This window comes from Eurytemora carolleeae, unplaced genomic scaffold (assembly GCF_000591075.1).
Source record: "Eurytemora carolleeae unplaced genomic scaffold, Eaff_2.0 scaffold55, whole genome shotgun sequence".
NCBI lineage: Eukaryota > Metazoa > Arthropoda > Copepoda > Calanoida > Temoridae > Eurytemora > Eurytemora carolleeae.
Window position 1 is genome coordinate 97,734 of NW_019396158.1, and position 22,322 is coordinate 120,055.

The following is a 22,322-nucleotide window of genomic DNA, read 5'->3' on the forward strand; positions in this document are numbered from 1 at the left end:
CACTTAGTTATTCCAGGATCAATTTTCTAAAGCAAGTGTATACATCTTATTTAAAAAAAATCCAATTCATAAACCAGATTTTGTTAATTGTTGTAAATTGAAGTAATATATATAAGTAATTTCGTTTTTTCGTTCATGAAATTATCCAAAATGTCGATAGAGATGTAGAAGCTATAAAAGTCTGTAAAAGAATTGATTTTGAAAACCGATCAGGGCTTTTTAGAACTTTTAGAACAAAACCCATGAATTTTTAGAAAACGGTTTAAAAACACAATTTCATAAGAACATTTATAAATTTTATAAATATTTGTTAACAATTATTATCTACATATAATTTTAAAACATAAAAATCATGAACTTTCTTTAATCTGGAAATAGACTTTAAGATTTAGAAAATATTTAGAAGTCTAAGAATTGTATAGTTGGTGTATATTTCTTATTAAAATGCACACTTACCTATGAAATCTGTGGATCCTACCTGTATGTAAATGTGCTCTTACCTATGGGACCTGATTTAAAGGCCTGCGTTCTAAAGAAGAAAGTTATTTTTCAGTCCTTCCAAGTTCACAAACTAATCTAGGGACTTTAATTTATCATATACGCAGTGTTTCAATACAATGTGTATATTGTATAACAAACATATAACCACACTGATTACTCACATCAAGTCTATATTTTGCAACCTCATTTTCTTCAAACAATTGATACTGCTCGATCATATGGACAAAGCGTAAAAAGTTAAATTTTTAAAGCATTAGTTTGCGTACGCGTAGATATAGCCATAAGGATTAGATAATAAAATGTTGAGGCATCTAATCAGTTTTTTCATCCTCTTATGAACTTTTTTCATTCAAAATTTTAAGTTTCTTTATTCGTTAAATTTAGTTCACTGTTAAATATACAGGGTATAGAAATGTCTGAGATAAATGAGAGTATTCCCAGCTACCCTGTGTTTCCTGTAAAAAGACTTGGCAAGGTGAAAAATATAAAGGATCTAATCCCTATATCTTTTCAACCTGATGGTGTAAACCTTTTATGTTTCAAACTTAGATTATTTGATCTAATAGAACACATAGTTTCTTTTCTAAGGCCTATGACACATTAGATAGCAAGGATAGGTATAAGAAAATCAGAGTTTGTGGCAAACAGTCAATTCTATCCAAAAATATGTGTTTAGTGTTACTGTTAACCCTATCCTGTATTCTAGACTGGGTATGTGTGTACTGTAAAGGATGAGAGGTTACTGTTAACCCTAACCCGGGATACAGAAGATGACCCATGGGGGTTTTCAGCTGTTGGCTCTAAGGATATTCTAGAACAGGTTTTTAACTATATTCGGTATTTTTTCATATTTATAAAGGTTTAGTTTTATTCAAAATTGTTTTGAATAAAACTAAACTGCACCGGTAGTTTTGAAAGCAAAATAACCAACCCTCTGTCCAAGGGGAAATATAGAGATTATTGTATCAAGGATCGTAAATAAGAAATTTAGTTGACGATTGACTTTTTCAGAGATCAGTGTTGGATTTCAAGCAAACACGTGTATATATAACAAAGGAGCCCATTTTTTTTTTAATGCTGACTGGCCAGTGGCCATAAACTCTAAAATAAAAATAAATAGGCCTCATTTCTGTGTAAAATCTGTGAACTGCATTTGTCTAATAAATCTTTAATTCAGGCAACATTATTAAGTAAATTTAAATTTTCAAAAGAGAAGATTCATGTGCAACTAGTTCAAGGAAAGTTATTAAAAAAACTTTTTAAAAATCTTAGCCCCTGACTTTATATCAGAAATCTTCAATTCAGACATGAGCAAAATTATAAAAGAAATCTAAGTTTTCAAAAGAGAAGAAAAGTTCAAAAATCTAACATTGCAATTTTGGATAAAATCCTCGAATGCATTATTAACAAAAAATGTCAGAAATATATAAACATGATGATAACATTCAGGGTTAGTTTTATCTAAATGCATTTTTGATCGTACTCTTGTATCTTCAACGGCGGCGCAATAGTTTAATTAAAATACATTTTTCCTTTGCAATTTTTCCATTCTATAAAGAGATTAGACGTGTAATTTCAAGTGACCCTCCATACAAAGATTGCAATGTCCGATTCACAACGGGTAACCCTGAAAAGCTTTGTCTGCTCTTGAATGAATTGTATCTCTTTGTTTATAGTTTTGAAAACTGATTTTTTCGATAGTGGATTCTCTTTAAAAGTGATTTACGCATTTCTACAGCAGAATTTATTTTTTAAAGAATTGAACACTTTTGAATCTTAAAAAATACATTATTTATCAATATAAGTTTTAAGGGTACTGTTGTCTATCTGGGACATGGAGGTCACTTGATATTACGCTTACAGTCCCTTGAAGTAAATTTTTTCCTTTGAACTTGTGAAGACTTTAAAATGCATTTCTTTTATGTCTTGATTTGTATAAGGATCGGTTATATAAGAGTCTTGGTATCCATTTTCAAATTTAAGAAAAATTCCTGATTTTTTTCTCTAAAAGTTTTATAATTTGCCATTTAATTATCAGGTTATGAGAATTTGATGGATCTACTTCATACTTATTTAATTATGGCCTTGAATGTAGAATTATAACAAATAATGTTTGACAATAGAGAAACCTTTATCCTAGAAAGATAATCAATTAGTTTTATCAATCAAAATATGTGCGAAATCTCGGCCATTTTCTTTCCTCTTCTATTCTGTAGAAATTCATGAGTTCTTATTTGGCAGAGTGGGATTCATGTTGTGTTCAATGCCCCGGAAAATTCCAAAACAGAGAGAGGGAGATTGAATTTTGTAGATCCAGAAAAATAATATCTCTTGGATGCCTGCGTTTAGACTGGCAGCGCTCGGCCTCCTAGCCTGTGCTAGCCGCAGCGCTCGGCCCTGAAAGTTTCATAACTTAACCTAACCCGTGGCAGCAGCGCTCGGCCCCCTAGCCTGTCCCAGCCGCAGCGCTCGGCCCAGAAAGTATCTTAACCTAACATCACCCTAAATAAATACTAATTTAATTCTTTTTCTGGATCTACAAAATTCAATCCCCCTCTCTCTGTTTTGGAATTTTCCGGGGCATTGAACACAACATGAATCCCACTCTCCCTTCTTATTTGCAGGGAAGTTACGTAGAAACAAGTACGAAGGAACACTTCTTATTGGAAAATTGATTTACGTTACTTAGCTGTTTAGAGCTATAGTAGAGTAAACAAATTACCCCCTCCCCCTCCAACCCCTCCTTTTAAATTCTTATTTTATTGTGTACCCTAAATAAATAATAGAAAGCTTCGTAATTTGTATTTTCATAATTTTCAATTTTTTTTCTAAACATAAATTTTGGACACAAGAATGTAGCCACAGAACATTAACCCTAAACAGGCTGGGAGGGGGGGGGGGGAAGTTTTCTTGTCTTAGCACTATCATTTTTGACACTATCACTGTGAAATTTTGTGACTTTTAATGAATAGTAATTTGAAGGATTTTTTGTTAGAAAATATTTTGCTTATTTATAGGGTGGGGTACAGGGCGGAAAAAAAGTCCGGTCTGTGAAAAAAATCTAAAATACCCCATAACTTTTTGGTGACTAAAGTTACAGATCTAAAAACTATATTTTTAAAAAGCCCTTGAAAAATGCATGTAGAAACATTGATATTTGTTTAAAACAAAAAAAATATTTTTTTCATTTTTTTACCCTTTTAAAGGCATTTTTTTACACCCTCCCTAGCACCCAAACTATTAAACTTATAGGTCTGTAGGTTATAGGTCTAAGGCCTTTTTTTTTGGGGGGGGGGGGCGAACGCCCCTTAGATGTATCAGAGCCTTTCCTGCCCCTTAGATGTATCAGAGCCTTTCCTGCCCCTTAGATGTATCAGAGCCGTTTTTACTTTCTATCAAGACATAAAACTTAGCAAGGATAAATTAGATTGTTTAAATGTCGTTCTTCTGTTTCACAGTTGTATGGGTTCCACTGTATAAAAGTTGTGAATTTGAAATTAAAGAACCATTTATCCTTCTCATCCTCAATTTTAATATTTTGATATCTTGAGAATTTCAAAAATATTGGTTTCACTGTTTGATTACCTAAAATTAAGAAATATGTTTTTTTAATAAAAAAAACATCAAATAATTTTTAACGAAGCTTATGCTAAGATGAACTCGGGAATGCATGACAGGTTGTCAGAGAATTGATTTAGGGAAAAGTAAATAATTTAAGAAAACTTTTTTCTACAAAAAGATGTTCCAGGGCCCAAAAGGTTGTTTAGCACAATTCCTCTTTATACTAATCTATTCTCTTAGAATGTACCTCTTTGCGTGGCGTTTTTGAGGAACACACATAGAATAAATATATAAAAGTAATAAAAAATATAATTAATAGGAGGTGATGGGGGGGGGGGCATTAAGGGGCTATGAAGATATTACTGAAGTTTATTTCAGAGTGGATTCTGGAGTGGGATTATAACTGCAAGGCATCAGCAGGGATTATGGATTGCTGCCAGAAGTATCAGGTTTTAATCTTGTATTCCATCTTTTATTTTTCATCTTTCAACATCCATCTTCCATCTTTCATCTTTCATTTTCATCTTTCATCATCCATCTTTCATTATCCATCTATCATCATCCATCCTCCATCTTCCATCTTCCATCTTTCATCATCCATCTTCCGTCTTTCATCTTCCATCTTCCATCTTACATCTTGCATCTTCCATCTTCCATCATCCATCTTCCATCTTCCATCTTCCATCTTCCATCTTCCATCTTCCATCTTCCATCTTCCATCTTCCATCTTCCATCTTCCATCTTCAATCTTCCATCTTCCATCTTCCATCTTCCATCTTCCATCTTCCATCTTCCATCTTCCATCTTTCATCTTACATAGTCTGCAGACACAATTTGTATCACAAAATGGTGCTTTTTTCTTTATGTACGAGAATATCCTCAAGAGTCTGTGGTTTTCTAAGCATCGTGCAGACAACATTGTACAGAGCCGTTTCACGAAACTCACTAGCTTCCTGTTAACATAAAAATATTGGTATCTACAAAACTGCCAGACCCCATTCATGAAACCGGGTTTCCGATACTGGGTTTCAGTTAGATATATATTCTGTCTTAAGTAGTTTTATAGCTTATGCTTTTTATTAAACAGGTTTTTTTTACGTTTCACAATGTTCTCCTATAAACTATCTATAGGCGTGAGTCTGCAGCCGAGGTATCAGGCTTGAAGGAAAACGATCTTATAACAAGGTAAACATGTGTTTTCTATAATGAATATACGGTGGGACACATAACATTGTACCATGAGAAGACGACTGTCCAATAGTCCAATAAACATGAAACACGGTAGGTCAAGTTGTACAGTATAAAATACAGATTATGTACAAAACGATACGGTACACCAAATAATTAATCTTATTAAAAGAATTGTATTTCTAGGATTAATAAAAGAATTGCATTTAATGGAAGAATTGTATTTCTAGGATTAATGAAAGAATTCTATTTCTAGGATCAATGGAAGAATTGTATTTCTAGGATTAATGGAAAAATCGTATTTCTATGATTCATGGAAGAATTGTATTTCTAGGATTAATGGAAGAACTGTATTTCTATGATTAATGGAAGAATTGTATTTCTAGGATTAATGGAAGAACTGTATTTCTATGATTAATGGAAGAATTGTATTTCTAGGATTAATGGAAGAATTGTATTTCTAGGATTAATGGAAGAACTGTATTTCTATGATTAATGGAAGAATTGTATTTCTAGGATTAATGGAAGAATTTTATTTCTATGATTAATGGAAGAACTGTGTTTCTAGGATTAATGGAAGAATTGTATTTCTAGGATTAATGGAAGAATTTTATTTCTAGGATTAATGAAAGGATTGTATTTCTAGTATTAATGGAAGAATTGTATTTCTAGGATTAATGGAAGAACTGTATTCCTATGATTAATGGAAAAATTGTATTTCTAGGATTAATGGAAGAATTGTATTTCTAGGATTAATGGAAGAATCGTATTTCTAGTATTAATGGAAGAATTGTATTTCTAGTATTAATGGAAGAATTGTATTTCTAGTATTAATGGAAGAATTGTATTTCTAGGATTAATGGAAGAATTGTATTCCATCTAACTCCTGATGATGTACAAAGATTGATCGTAAAGTCTGGCTGCACTCTGTATCTAGATATAGGTAGGAAAGGAAATCACCCTAAACTCTTCTTCGTTTGAAATGTATACAGTGTTAATTTATGTAACGGCAAGGGTTATAAGGGACAGATGGGCGATGGCATTGTAACGTGCCGTTTCTTGTACCGGTATGAGCTTTGATTAAAAGCTAAGATTTTTCTTTACCACTTTTTGTACCGGCAGCTGAATTAGTTGCGTGTCGTTTCTTGAACCGGCACAACTAAGTGTGACAGATAAAATTGTACCATACCTCTTCATGTACCTTACTGCTCCTTTTAACGGGACGAGCTTTGATTGTAATTTAAAATTGTTTAGTACCACCTCTTGTATCGGCACGGGCTAAAGTGTCAGCTTAATTTGTAATGTACCGTTTCTTGTACCGGCACAACTAAGTGTTACAGATAAAATTGTACCATAACTCATCCTGTACCTTACTGCTCCTTTTAACGGAACGAGCTTTGATTGAAATTTAAAATTGGTTAGTACCAACTCTTGTACCGGCACAGGCTAAAGTGTCAGCTGAATTTGTAATGTACTGTTTCTTGTACCGGCACAACTAAGTGTGACAGATAAAATTGTACCATAACTTATCCTGTACCTTACTGTTCCTTTTAACGGAACGAGCTTTGATTGAAATTTAAAATTGGTTAGTACCACCTCTTGTACCGGTGTCACGTTAAATAAGGCCCGGGCGTTATATTTGGTCCGGGTGAGTGTTACATGTGAAATCCATGTACAAAATTGATAGGAGGGGGAAGGGGGTCAAAAAATCTTATATTAGGAAATTACCGCTGGTTATGTACAAAATTGATAGAACGGGGGGGGAAACAAAAAAATGTAACAATTTCAATAACAATGATAATGTGCATGCTTTGGGTCCGTCAAAGTAAACAATTTTTGCCCCCCCCCGTTCTATCAATTTTGTACATAACCAGCGGTAATTTCCTAATATACGATTTTTTGACCCTCCTATCAATTTTGTACATGGATTTCACATGTAACACTCACCCGGACCAAATATAACGCCCGGTCTGGATTTAACGCTACACCGGCACAGTGTATTGTGACAGATGAAAGTTCTTGTAAGTTCTTGTAAAGAAACGGGCTCATGTAAAACATAAAATTTTACCAATCCTAAAATTACTTTTACACTTTTCATTGGGATAAATCTTTGTCGTCTTATGAACTGTTGAGTTCGTTTGCTTCTTGGAATTTTTAAACATTCCATTGATTTTTCAGAGAATTCATAAAAAAAATTGCACATTGTATGTTTTATAAATTTGCTGCTTTTTACTTTACAAAATTTTGACTAATAATGGTTTTAAAGGCTCTAAATTAAATTCTTCACAATCTTACCCTCTGTCAAGAGTAAATCGCTTGTAGGGAGAAGTTCGCAGATTTTCAAAATTCGCATTGTTTATACTTAAACATGTCATTAACTTTAAAATAATAATATTCTAGCTTTTTGTTTTTTCAATTTAACATTTACAGATAAAGTGGATCTTGAAGCTAATTGTGTTTAATTTTGTATTCAAACAATCTGCATTCAGCACACAATCTTAATACTAAATTCCAAATACATTCTAGTACAATAGATGGCAACGTAGAATTTGTGCACTGTCAGTACAGCTGTATTCTGACGTTACAAGTGTCAATCAGTGTTTTTGTCCGTCAAAATTATTAATAATATACAGACTATCTTCTGTATATATGTAAAGTTGTAATCTCTGTTTGTCTGTCTGTTTGTGTGTTTGTCCGATCATAACTGAGGAACCTCTCGACCGATTTGCCTCAAATTTTGATAGGGGAACTCAAGAGACCCACGAAAATGTTCTTAGCTTAGTTCTGAGATTTTAAGTTGAGTGGGTCGACTTTTATTTCAAAAATTTAGTTTCCCGGTAAAAGCGACCAAGTGCGGGTAAACGGCGGAGGTAACTATGAGTAACCTTGGAAATGCTGGGTTCCCAAGCTAGCATAATATATAGTTCAGGAAAAGCTGATATTAAATTGAGTTCCATAAAAAAAGGATATATATTCTTTTTCAAATTTTTCAATTTTAATTTGTTTTTAAATATGATTTTAGAACGGAATGTGACAAAAAGTAGATTGTATAATTCTGGGCTTCATCAATTCTCATTCAACTTCCTGTACAATGATATTCACAAACATAGGTTAGTCCTTATTCAACTTCCTGTACAATAATATTCACAAACATAGGTTAGTTATTATTTAACTCCCTGTACAATGATATTCACAAACATAGGTTAGTTATTATCCAACTCCCTGTACAATGATATTCACAAACATAGGTTAGTTATTATTCAACTTCCTGTACAATAATATTCACAAACATAGGTTAGTTCTCATTCAACTTCCTGTGCAAATGGTATTCACAAACATAGGTTAGTTATTATTCAACTCCCTGTACAATGATATTCTCAAACATAAGTTAGTTCTCATTCAACTTCCTGTACAATGATATTCACAAACATAGGTTAGTTCTCATTCAACTTCCTGTACAATGATATTCACAAACATAGAGTTAGTTCTCATTCAACTTCCTGTACAATGATATTCACAAACATAGGTTAGTTCTCATTCAACTTCCTGTACAATGATATTCACAAACATAGATTAGTTCTCATTCAACTTCCTGTACAATGATATTCACAAACATAGGTTAGTTATTATTCAACTCCCTGTACAATAATATTCACAAAAATAGGTAAGTTCTCATTCAACTTCCTGTACAATGATATTCACAAACATAGGTTAGTTATCATTCAACTTCCTGTACAGTGATATTCACAAACATAGATTAGTTCTCATTCAACTTCCTGTACAATGATATTCACAAACATAGGTTAGTTATTATTCAACTCCCTGTACAATAATATTCACAAACATAGGTTAGTTCTAATTCAAATTCCTGTACAATGATTTTCACAAACATAGATTAGTTCTCATTCAACTTCCTGTACAATGATATTCACAAACATAGGTTAGTTATTATTCAACTCCCTGTACAGGTTAGTTCTCATTCAACTTCCTGTACAATGATATTCACAAACATAGGTTAGTTCTCATTCAACTTCCTGTACAATGATATTCACAAAAATAGGTTAGTTCTTATTTAACTTCCTGTACAATGATATTCACAAACATAGGTTAGCTTTTTACTGACAATTTGCTTGGATTTAGGCAAGGTACCAATGCAAGGAAAGTTATTTCAGAGGTGTACGCATTTTGTGTACTGCAGTGTACTGTCTTTGGGCGGAAAAGTAAACACAAGACGGATGTCACAGCCTGACATGGAATCCATCTTTTCAAAAAAAATCTATGAAATATTCTGGTCATAGGAAACTATTATGTGAATTTTCAAAATTATCAAAATTAAATGCTTCTAATCTACTCTGAAACTAAACAAACACTGATGCATTTATTCTTTTATTCTTCTTTACAAAGTCCACCCAGATAGAACCGGTTTCAATATGTACGCAGAGTATACGCGACCGCAATTAACTTTCCTTGCATTAGTACCTTGGATTTAGGATTCTCTGCGTTTTAAACTGGTTTCTTTCGTTGCCGTGTCAAAAAAATAGGCAATAAAAATACAATATTCAAGGCAAAAGACTTAATTTAACCTTGAAATCTTCATATTTTAAAGGTTTAAGGTCGTCTTTACAGTCTCATCCTTTTTTGGGTAACCTTGTATATCTAATCGAAAGTAAATCTTATATATTTTAACCCACTTGCTTAAAATTTCTTGGTGACGAACTTAAATTTAAAAAAGAAATTTTAAGGTTTCAGCTGAATTTAGTTATATTTTGTATAGTATAAATCAGAATCTATGTTAAAACTTTTTATTTTGTTCTTAATTCATGAATTTGTAATTCCTTAACAGTATTGAATTAGATTTACACAAATTTGGATAAATGAAATTAGTCTAATTGAAATATTTATTGCTTTGTTCTTAATATAGGTATAATCTACCCCCCGGCCCATACCCTTTATTTTTTAAAGAAAAAAGGGAAAATTTTATCAATTAATCATTAAGAAGATCTTTTTAATTAAACCTGGAATTGCTATTATCTTAAACTTGAATTGAATTTGTTAAATGAAATCGTTTGAAAAGGTTTAAAAGGAAGAAATGATGATTAAAATCTTAAATTTAAGTTTTCATTGTTTAAACTTTTTCTGACAAATTGTCAAGTCTGATTAATTCTACAGTAGTTAACCTGTAGGAAATATTAAAGGGAATGTTGAAGTAATTAACTTTAATCAACCTACAGGACATATTAAAGGGAATGTTGAAGTAATTAACTTTAATCAACCTGCAGGACATAAAGGGAGTAAGGAATAGAAGGGAGATATAACTGACGCGGTTCGCCCTACCATATGATCATACATGCTTTACAGACGAAGTACTCCATTTGAAAAAGAGTTTTTTTAAAGGTCGTCTATTAATTTTTCAAATGTACTTTTTACTTTACCATAATAAATAAAAACAATCTTAATTAATATAAAAAATACGTTTGTATTGCTGATAATTTTGCATCTTAAAAAATGAATTTATTTGGCGATGTTCAGCATACTTTTTCCCTGTTAAATGTATTCAATGACCTTTTCTGAATACATGTACGCGGTAATTGTGCATAAGACGACATTTAAATATTTCTATTCACATGGAGTACTTCGTCTGTAAAGCATGTATAATCATATGGTAGGGCGAACCGTGTCAGTTATATCTCCCTTTTATTCCCAACTCCCTGAGGACATGTCCTCAGGGAGTTGGGACGTTAATCAACCTGCAGGACATACTAAAGGGAATGTTGAAGTAATTTAAGTAATTATTTATATATGTTTCACAAACCTTTATTCGAGCGAAAATTGCAAAATTTTTCCTAATTTGCAAATTGATTTTTTCAGATGCGGTTCTTTGCAAAATTGTATGATTTACATCAAAGGAAATTTAGGGTCACTTGAAATTATGTTAACAGTCCCTTTAAGAGAAATGAGTCATATATAATTGTATATCTCTTTACCCATATCTTTAACGAACATTTTAAGCTAAAATTTACTTTAACGTATTTGAGAACTAGACGGATAACTCTTGATGATTATAATTCCACTCTATCAATGCGCTAATCATAGAACCACAGGATGCTATACGCTTGGCTTAAAATTGTAAGTGGGTTGAGTTTTATAAAGATAATTTCATTTCCAGACAAAGCTGGGTTTCCGATTGCTATTAAAAGTAATTAATCCATGAGGAACAAACTAAACTGTTATTTTTCTAAATATGTTTTTGTTTAGAGTTGGTGATTATGAGAAGAGTCCAAGATGGGGATACCTCGCTTAAAATCTCTTCTTTTACAAAGATTGATAACGTAGCTGCATAGTCCGATTCACAACGGTACCCCGTGAACCTTTGTCTGATTATCGACAGCGGAGAACTAAAAATAGCGTGCAAACTGTAATAAGCCCGAAACTTAAGACAAAGTATCGTAATGAAACCCAGTATCAGAAACCCAGTAGCAGAAACCCGGTTTCATGAATAGGGTTCTGTGGACACAAATATTTGTTGCTAAGAAATATTATTCCATTATGGTTTCTTTAAATTGAAATCTACGAAAATGCTCTCTGGGAAACTGGAGTGTACACTAGCGTACAGTGTACTCAACGAAGCTTACTTCACATTTTTATGAAACTCCCAAAGATTCTTTGTCACTGCACGAAAGTAAATATTCTTAAACTTTAAAGCAGATTTTAAACAAAGTTATCAACAATTACAAACATTTCTGCGGATAGGATATGCAGATATCCGTCATCCATGATTTTTCCTTGGTTCAAAGGGTACCGTTGTAAATTTGAACATGCCATTCTAAAAATGCAAAACACCAGCAGCTGCTAATATTAGATTATAAAAGAATTTGCTAAAATTTAAATTATAAAAAAACATGGTTTAAAAAATGGAGAATTATTGCGTATATAATCCCTTTAAGCGTAATGATTTCAAAGAATTATTAATACTTTCTTTTCTCAAAAATTCTTAGACAAGTTAACAATTATAATAAAATGAATTTTTTTTGTAATGAATTTTCAGTTTGTTGAGTAATTATAAAAGTGATTCTTTTTTAGAAAAATGTCAAAAACGATTTTTTTTTAAATTAAAAATAAACTGTCATCAATGACTTCCACAATCTTGTCAATAATGAAATTATCAAACTAACATTCAAAAAATAAATTTTAAAAATCAAATTTAATAAAGTTTTTGTTAGAATACAAAAATCTAAGAAATATTTTATCTACGATTTAAAAAAATTTATATTAAATATAAAAAAAAAATTTAAATTAACAGTATTGTTTTCTATTTCTACTAAAATCAACATCATAAAATAAAAAAAAGTTATATAATTATATCTTTCAATGAAAAATTATTATCTATTTTCAAATAAATTCCCGGGAAACAAATAATATATAGTTTTTCAGATTTTTCTGGTTTGGACGCTTGTTGGATATACTCTACGCCAAGAATGTAATGCAAGGAAAGTTAATTGCAGTTGCGTATACTCTGCGTACATATTGAAACCAGTTCTCTCTGGGCGGAATTTGTAAACAAACATAGATGCATCAGTGTTTATTTAGTATCCGAGTAGGTTAAAAGCATTGAATTTTGATAATTTTGATAATTCACATAATAGTTTCCTATGACCAGAATATTTCATTGATTTTTCATGTGAAAGATGGAACCCATGTCAGGCTTCGACATCCGTCTTGTGTTTACATTACCGCCCAGTGACAGTACACTGCAGTACAAAATAACTTTCTGAAATAACTTTCCTTGCATTAAATCCTTCCTCTACACAATACACACACCCTTACAGACAAACAATCAAGCTGTTTGCATACAGTGATAACCAAAAAACTGTAAAGTTGGATGACAAGGTTAAAGCAATACTGAAGTGCATTTGATGATGTTACAAAGCAAAAGCTTTAGTAGTAAGTTATTAAGTTACTTTTTAAGTGAATGGGTCTGTTTACACTGCACAATTACTCAAATTCATATTTGACTATTTAAAGTCATAATTTGAGTCTAAAAGTTGACTTTCTTTGAGTTTTCTGGTTATCACTGTACGTAAGCCATCAATTCGTCTGTCCCACTCCCAGTATGTTTAAAAACTGTCTCTGAACAAAAAGAACGTAACATTTACAGAAAGTCAAAAGCTCTTTTTTGAATATCATACTCCAAAATATGTCACGTTTTTCAAAAGTTTGTAATTTTTAACCTGTTATAAACGAATTGCGTTCGACCGGGGCGCTAGTAGCCAGAAGTTAAGTTATGGGTCGTCATTCCTCAGATTTTGCATGTTTTATAATGATTCATTATTTCCTGTTCTCAAAACTAGATTTTAAGCATTCTGATAAGCATGGCTGTTAGGCATGCTTATCAAAATAGAGAACTATGATCTGAGCTTTAACAGCCAGCTAATCCTAACACACATTTTATATATATTTGGTGATTCCTTAAAGCCGATTTTTTTAATGTTCACCAAAGCAAAACAAGGAACAACAAAAAGATAGTTGTAATATTTATTAACTCGTTATTACATGACATTTGATAAAGAAATCAATTATTTTCAGCATGGTTAATCTTTCTCTGCTTCAGGAGACTCTCAAACGACTTGAAATTCTTGAAAAATTACTTTAGGGACAGACTGTAAAAGCCGCGCCTGACCTTCTGCAATATAGTTTTAAACCTGCTGAAATCTTGTTGACCAAAGAAAAGGATTTATTTGGCTAAAAAAACAAATGTTGATAGTCCAAAATATTCTCGACATGAACGGTTTATTCAGGCAATAGATAAACTTACAGGTAAATGGTGAACAAAAAGGACAAAAAACCAGCCTCACTTATTGTTCTAGCCGTAGTGGGAGTGAGTGCAAGAAACCTACTCCTGTATTTTTGTTGAAAAGAGGAAACCGTCAATAGCCTATTTCTCTGATAACGGGTTGGCAATATGTTGGTCTCTAAGGAATAGAACACCTTGTTACCCAGACCTAAATGTCTTGGTTTCAAATTATTTTACGCAAATGCAAGATGAGGTCCATGGGAAGGCCTACAGAACGATCAATTTAGCTGAAGATCACTTCTGGTGTCTTATAGGACGGTTTGAAGTAAGACCCGGCTGTGTACTATGTATCGAGTTTAGAGGTCCGGGAGAGGATGTTGAGATTAAAGAAGGTTAAATTTGATGAAATATATTCAATCTACTCCCAAACGTTGAATATACGTAAAATCATCTAAATCAGATGTTTAAATTGAGTTTGATATAAAAAAAATGTTACAATTAATTTAAAAAATCAGTTTAATTTATATTTATACACTGTTTAATTTTTCCAGAGAGTAATGCGTATCTTGCTCCCCCCCCCTTTGGAAAAAAGTACAGTAATTTAAAGCTGAGTAAGCTGAATAATTTGTTTGCATATTTTATTTACATTACTCTAGAACATTTGTTTCTAATGGATTTGACCATATTTTTGTGTTTAAAGTGTACATATCTCCACAGTATATAAGATCCAAATTTAATCAACCCTCAACAATTGTTCATACCTTCTCCTGTAGAAGTAATGAAGGCATTCCTTATTTTGTTACTCTCCCTTGTTGCTTTTTCCCAAGGAGCAGTAAGAGGTGGCAAGAATTCAAATTCAGCAACCACGACAACAACAACAACAAAAACGACAAGTACCACAACAACAACAACAACAACAACAACCACAACAACTGCGGCATCTGAAGATGATGCAATTGTTACTCTTGTAAAAAGCTATATTGATGCAGGAACTTGTAATTCTGTCTCTGCCAACTCCAACTGCGGAGATGATGCTGAATCTTACTTCACTGAGTTTACATACAACGGCAAGCGTGTTGTTGTCTCCTCTCAGGTTCCTGACCATGAAGCAGAAACTGATCAGCTTGTGGCTAACCCTAACACAAGATGTGAACGCTGGCAGTACACTGTTCTTCCATTGAACCCAACCAAGGCTAATACTGGTATTTCAACTTCTCTAGGTACAACTGGTCTAGCAGTTACTGGAGGAGCATTTTTTAACGCATACGATGCTGATCTCAATGTTGCCATGGCTATTGAGGGCAAAACCCTGGACTCTTGCTTTGGACACAGTGCCGCAGAAGGTGCTTATCACTACCATGCCAACATAAACTGCACAGATGCTGGTGCAGCAACTGGAGCTAACGATCCTGATGCGTGTGTTCTCATTGGATACTTCAGAGATGGAGTCCCAGTTTATGGACTATGTAAAGATGAGTTGGATGCCACCTTCACTTCTTGTTACAACCTTGTTGATGGCGCTACTACTACTGTTGTAACAACAGCTGGAGGAACTTACACAGTTGGAACTTCTACTTCTGATTATGAATACAGTGATGCTGATTACGCTGCTGGGAACTGTAACTTAGACAATGGAAACGGAGCCGTTCATCCAACTACTGGTCAATATTCATACTTTATGACAACTGGGTATCCCTGGGTTCCAACCATCTACTATGGAAACTCTGGAAGCAGTAATCTCTGCAGTGCTGCATAAGAGGATTTGTCAGCAAAAATATGAAATAAATAATAGAGAATCAAACTTGGTTTAAATGTTATTTAATTTATAATTAGGAATTAATTTGCGTAGATTTAATGGTTTTAATATCAACTTGGTGTCCCAAAAAAAGAGGAATAAGGGTCTGGAGATTCATTTAAAATCAGATTTTCAAAGTTGAACATTTCTTAAAATTAAAGTAAATTTCATGGGCCTCTAAACTTTCCAACTAGAGCGAGTAAAGGAACTGAGAAATCGCTACAAAATATATATAGATGAATATTCTGCTGTTACAATTACTTAATGTTGGAAATATCAAATAGTTATTAATAGTTTATATTTTGCTTTAGTTGTCCAGCAGTTTGAGTCTAAACGAAGCTTAAAATATATATCTATATATATACTTTGCGTGTCTGGGTGTTTGTTTGTTTGTCTCCAATTAACGTCAAAACGGCTGAACCAATCCGGCCCAAATATTTTGTGTTGAACATATATGACCCCATCGTAGGTTTATGCATTTTGTTTTTGTTTTACAATGTATAAAAGAGAAAATGTTCACAATTGAAATAGAAGATGAGCGCAAAGCGCCCTGAAAGACTAGTTAAATGAAATAAAAACTCTTATTAGAAGTTAGAGAAAACAACCGTATATTTATGAAATGGAAAAATGTTGAAGATATATTCCTCTGTATTTTCAGACCGAGATAAGTACACCTTGCTTCAAATTCAACACTCGTACTTTTAAATGTTGTCCATAGATCATTTTGCGTTTGATTATACAGAAGATAATATTTACATTTCGGTAGTTGCAAGCATGGTCAAGATTGAATGTCGTCATTCGGAAAGAAAATTCGTGATTTTTAGTTGAAATGAATAAATCTGAGCGAAAGGTCTAAGACCGTTTTACTTTCACGTCTTAAATGTTGCTTGCGGAGAAATTCTTGAGAACCTTTCCTAGAACCTCCTGAGAACGTCTGAACCAAGTGGCATATTTAAATATGCTGTCAATTTAAACAACAATTGAAAATGTTTCCTGTAATATTCTTTAGATTGATGTCGATTTTAGAACATTTTTGCTCATTTACAACTTGTGAAAATTTGATAGTTCATTAATAAATTACGAAAACGACTAAAATCTGAAACTATAGATTTGAATATTCACGGAACCTCGAATGAACAAAATTACGTTAAAAAGAAGTCACTGCAGTCAGGCTTAACTTTGGTCTGTACTAATCATCATGTTAAATGAACCACATTGTACTTACATCCACTATATATATACTGGTATAAACTGGTATATACAATACATTGCTATATACCATTATATTGGTTACTATGTAAGAAATATCTTATTCAGGGAGATTTCAAATATATTCTTTACAAAAAAAAGATTCATTCGATATCGATAAAAATTCATAATTTTCAGTAACTGCATAAATGATTTTAGTTTTAAACTTTATTTATTCTCAAACAAGAGGAGTGTTGCAGTACGAAGTGTACTGTCCAAATTAAAGGCCTAGTTTAAATCAACGCCATCAAGGCATACTATTTAAATTCCATAAGTGTATATGTGCATTTATTTAGAGGAATGTGTGTGTTTACAATAATATATGCCGCGGTGCTCGCAGCGTATAGCCCATAATTGCCCATTTGTTGCTTGCTCCTTTGTCGTGGTTTTGTACGAATTTTTTCGTTTGACACTAGGTTGTTTCAGGTTATGCCGTTTCACTAGATTGACCCCCATGTTGATGAACCCTCTGTCACATCTAGAACATTCTAATATTTTAGTTTTTCTAAAAAAAATTAGAGCCCTAAACTTACAAGTATCACTATGAATGAAATACAGTGTCATGAACGCAGTTTTATAAAAATCTGCTCAAAGAAACTGAGTGTTTGCCACAAACTCAAATTGTCTAATCTCTTTACCTTTACCTTTAAATCAGAGTTTGTGGCAAAGACTCAATTTCTTTAAAGAAACTCGTGAGTTTTGTTCCACGAAACTCTCTTAAGTTTCCGGCTCAGATGAAACTACAATTGTACAGGTTTGCATCCTTATTGGGCTTATCTATGGAAAATAAATCTAAATGTTTGGACGAAATCTCAGTTTCATGGAAAATTCCACTAATTCTAGGAAACGTGCGGGGGAGGGAGGGGGCAGAAGGGCGAGATTCTAGGGGGGGGTAAATAACCCCAATAACCCCCCTTATATCCGCCACTGCTCAATTCCTTTACAAAAGGTCACAAAAATAACTTTTAATTAAAAAAATTATTCGAGATTTGAATTAATGTAAAAAATGAAGCCTTTTTAAAGTTTCAAAAAGCAGCTCAAATAAAGAGAGCTTTGTTAAAAATTTGGCTCAAATTATTTGGCAATTGCGTAAAGGGGTCTAATCCAATAATAGATTACCTTTTGAATTGAATCAGGGGGGCGCGGTTCAATTTCGGTTAAAATTTAGGGGGGAGGGGTCAAACCAATTATAGCGGGCTGGTCAAAGTGGAGTGGGCCCGTGTCCACCAGGGAGGGGGGAGGTTAATTCATGTTAATTCATGAAAATCTAATGGTACACGTACTAAGTAGAGAAAGGAAGAGAGGGTGGGGGGGGGGTGACTTAAAAGCCGACCATACATATTTACCAAAAGCAGAATTTTCCGGACTAAATACAGTTTTGCCAAACCACACTGCGCAGATTACGGGATTTTTCGCTTTCTTTTCATGAAAGAACGCATATAAGCGATATCATGCATTCTCTTCATGATTCTGTACAAAAAATGTATGTTTACAAAAAAGGCCTTTTAAAAAAATATCCAAAAAAATGATGTTGAACAAAAAAATGTTTACAATAATATGTATCATGAATGTGAGGTATACGTCCCTGAAAACCTAGATAGTTAGATAGATAGATAGGTAGAGAGAGAGAGAAGAGAGAGAGACTGTAGACAAGGGATATATGAAGCTCCGTCTTCACTAGATCAATTCAGTTTTCAGCTAGACATGCAACTAGTCACTTAGTTACACACCCGATAAATATTTAACGTCTTACACACCAGCTCATTTGGTTCTCGGAGAGAAATTAATCTTCCAACCACCAGTTCTTCTATCTACATGGATATAAGGTTTGACTGCTCTATTAAAGAATTCAACATTTCAAGTTCATCTCGTCAACCTGTAGTCCTCTACCACCTTGAATCTCCGGGTCCTAGGTTTGTCCTGTATCATATCGAGTCACCATGGTGTTCAAGCTTAACCTCGGAAACTACAAACGGAAGCCAAGGCTCGTCCCAACCTCCATCGGAAGCCTGGTGTCCAGCACCAGGATCCTGGAGAACTTGATCTGGGAGATATACAATATCAAATCTGAACAGATTGAGAAGATTATGGTTCAGCAGTTGAGTGGAAGTGGGATCCAAGGAAATCTCAGTGACAGCGGCAGGGTCCAGGTGCACATGGAACTAGTGGACGGGTCCAACCAGACGGTCAACTGGTTTGTTAAGGTTATGCCCCAGAACGAGAACAACGCTATCACCTCCTCCCTGAATATATTCAAGAACGAGATTGTTTTCTACGAGCAGGTTCTCCCGGAGCTAAAATCTTTTCTCCGAGAGGAAGGGTTCTCCGAGGAGTATGCGGAGTTTGAGGTTCCAGAGATACTTTTCTCCAGGGAAGATGATGATGGAGCTATTATCGTCCTGGAGGATATCATCTCCGAGGGGTTTGGTCATGAGAAGGATGTGAACGGGGATAAGTTTCTAAGCGTTGATCAGGCTATTTGTGCAGTTCAGAGTTTGGCTAAGCTACACGCAGTATCTGTAGGTATGCAACAGAAGAAGAAGATTGATCTCCGAACTCTACATCCGACCCTAGCGGAGTCAGGTCTACTCTGGGCTAAATCAGAGATGACCGAGAGGTTGGGTGTCATGAAGGAGAGTTATTGTGAGATGTTAAAGCAGTCTTCGGAGCTAGACTCTCCAACCCTTCTCCGTAAGTTTAAGAAGAGTTTTGATTCTGAGGAGAGGTTGAAGGAACTCTGTCAGAAGAGGTGTAAGGCGAGCAACAAGACGATGAGCCTCCAGCACGGAGATTTTACCTTCAACAACCTGATGTTCAAGAGGGAGGAGGACGGCAAGCTCAGGGTTATGATTGTAGACTGGCAGTTGTCCTATACAGGGCGTACTACTGGAGATCTAGCGTATCTACTTATGTCTTCTCTTAGCTCAGAGGTAGAATTAACACTTATATTTGTGTCATGTGTAGTTTTTCTTTACAAAAATATAGATTTATAGATTAAGTGCAGGGGGGAGGGGGTTGGCTGGCTTGAGAGGCGAAGGTGGGAGGGGGGCTGATTTGAGAGGCCAAGCAACCTAAGGTCAACAACCGAATGGCCTCGATTTTTTACATATATATTTTTTTTTAAGGGGAACGAGGGGGGTGTTCATTTCAGGCACTTTGGTTAATAGCAAGTAAAAGATTTTTCGCCTTAAATTAGAAAATAATATTAATATTTATTTTATTGTAGACAAGAGAGATGTATGAGGATAAGATTAAGAGTGAATACTTCTCAGCATATCTAGCACATCTAGTAAAGTAAGTTTTTTTACATTATTTCACAATTTTTTTCCAATTTCTAAAATGGGCTTTGGACTAAAATTGGCGGAATATTTTTTTAAGAACCACAATATCTTACTCATTTTTACTCAGATAAATGTTTAAAGGGCAAAATTTATTTTTAATTTAATATTTTTAATTCAATTACAAAGCACAAGATAATGCAAAAATCACAATTTACTATGTAGTTTGGACCCACCTAACCAGAGTTGGTTGTTTGATTGGTTGGCCCATAGTTTCAGATGTAATATCATATTAGATTATCCCCAAGCTTTAACGCCAAAACACACAAATAATACTGAAAAAACCTGGTGTTTTCTGCAAAAAAAAAATTATAAGCTTTATTAATTTTTTTAATGAGTTATTAAAAAAAATTCTGATTAGTCATTTCAATTTAGAGCTATAAACGATCTAATATGATGTGGGACACCCTGTATGTCATAATTTTTCTACTTTTTTTAATTCACGTGGATTTGTTTTTTGTAAATATAAATAAAACACGTTGTTGTGGCTAGACTCTATAAAATATACATACAGGCTGCTATCTCTCTCTTATCACTTGATAAGGAGTTAAAGTACGTTTATCAGTCTGATAAATAGATTTTATAACTTCAAACAAAGCAAAGGGACTAAATACTCGCCTCAAACTGTAATTTCCATATTCCTATATCTTTGCTATCCTTAATAATTTAAACTTTGACTATATATCAATTAGAGACGAGAACTAGCAGAATTGTTCAATTCATTTATTATTTTTATTTTAGGATTGGGAATACACGAGAAGAGAAGTCTAAGTTGGATATTGAATACACAGACTCCCTTCCTCTCTCCTTCCTTCTCTCCTGTGGTAATATCATGTCTGGAGGATTCGATGATAGGGTCAGGGTATCATACGATATGTGTAAAGAAGCTGCTCACAAGAAGATTATCTAATTGCTGACAAGAAGATTATCTAATTGCTGACAAGAAGATTATCCAATTGCTGACAAGAAGATTATCTAATTGCTGACAAGAAGATATTTAATTGCTTACAAGAAGATTATCTAATTGCTGACAAGAAGATTATCTAATTGCTGTCAAGAAGATCATTTAATTGCTTGCAAGAAGATTATCTAATTGCTGACAAGAAGATTATCTAATTGCTGACAAGAAGATCATCTAATTGCTGTCATGAAGATCATTTCATTGGTTACAAGAAGATCATCAAATTGCTGACAAGAAGATCATCTAATTGCTGACAAGAAGATCATCTAATCGCTGACAAGAAGATAATCCAAATGTTGACAAGAAGATCATCTTAATGTTGACAAGAAGATAGTCCAAATGTTGACAAGAAGAACATCTAATAGCTGACAAAAAGAACATCTAATTGCTAACAAGAAGATCAACTAATAACTGACAAGAGAGTGCTGCCAAGGTGTAATATATATCCTGCCGCAATGAACACATATAGACTAAAGTGACCATTAAGCAAGAAGAAAAGTGAAACCATGCAATAGTACAATATTTAAAGGAACAATTCATTTATATTTAGGTCTTCGTTGTTATTCCATAATGTGTTTATATCGACGTAGGGAAATCAAATATATCGTTATATCTACCAATATATTAACTCATCATATATAATATCGACGTATGGATATCAAATATATCCTGATATCTACCAATATATTTACCATCATATATAATATTGACGTAGGATATCAAATATATCTTGATATCTACCAATATATTTACCATCATATATAATATCGACGATAGATATCAAATATATCCTGATATCTACCAATATATTTACCATCATATATAATTTCGACGACAGATATCAAATGTCTATACTAAAATCAAATGCCATCGTATATAATATCTTAAACCTTAATGCTATATATAGTTAATTAATCAATTTAATAATTGTTAAAAAGT

At 33.4% G+C, this 22,322-nt stretch overlaps 2 protein-coding genes across 2 annotated transcripts; both read left to right on the forward strand.

Moving 5' to 3' along the window:
- The first annotated feature begins 905 nt into the window (after nt 1–905).
- On the forward strand, nt 906–12,263 carry LOC111696722 (uncharacterized). Its single transcript, XM_023466429.1, has 7 exons — nt 906–976; nt 1,208–1,321; nt 4,441–4,511; nt 5,194–5,247; nt 6,105–6,193; nt 8,273–8,360; nt 11,506–12,263. The coding sequence occupies exons 1-7, from the start codon at nt 914–916 to the stop codon at nt 11,549–11,551; spliced, it is 525 nt and encodes a 174-aa protein (XP_023322197.1). The 5' UTR covers nt 906–913; the 3' UTR covers nt 11,552–12,263.
- A 6,490-nt stretch (nt 12,264–18,753) lies between these two features.
- Nucleotides 18,754–22,005, forward strand: LOC111696714 (uncharacterized). Its single transcript, XM_023466422.1, has 3 exons — nt 18,754–20,014; nt 20,311–20,378; nt 21,164–22,005. The coding sequence occupies exons 1-3, from the start codon at nt 19,025–19,027 to the stop codon at nt 21,330–21,332; spliced, it is 1,227 nt and encodes a 408-aa protein (XP_023322190.1). The 5' UTR covers nt 18,754–19,024; the 3' UTR covers nt 21,333–22,005.
- The last annotated feature ends 317 nt before the right edge of the window (nt 22,006–22,322 follow it).

Coding starts and splice junctions, on each gene's coding strand:
- LOC111696714 (XM_023466422.1), top strand. CDS start 19,025: ATGGTGTTCAAGCTTAACCTCGGAAACTACAAACGGAAGCCAAGGCTC. Junction 20,015..20,310: donor TGTCTTCTCTTAGCTCAGAG/GTAGAATTAACA, acceptor ATTTTATTGTAG/ACAAGAGAGATGTATGAGGA. Junction 20,379..21,163: donor TATCTAGCACATCTAGTAAA/GTAAGTTTTTTT, acceptor TTTTTATTTTAG/GATTGGGAATACACGAGAAG.
- LOC111696722 (XM_023466429.1), top strand. CDS start 914: ATGTCTGAGATAAATGAGAGTATTCCCAGCTACCCTGTGTTTCCTGTA. Junction 977..1,207: donor CTGTAAAAAGACTTGGCAAG/GTGAAAAATATA, acceptor CCTGTATTCTAG/ACTGGGTATGTGTGTACTGT. Junction 1,322..4,440: donor CTAAGGATATTCTAGAACAG/GTTTTTAACTAT, acceptor AGTTTATTTCAG/AGTGGATTCTGGAGTGGGAT.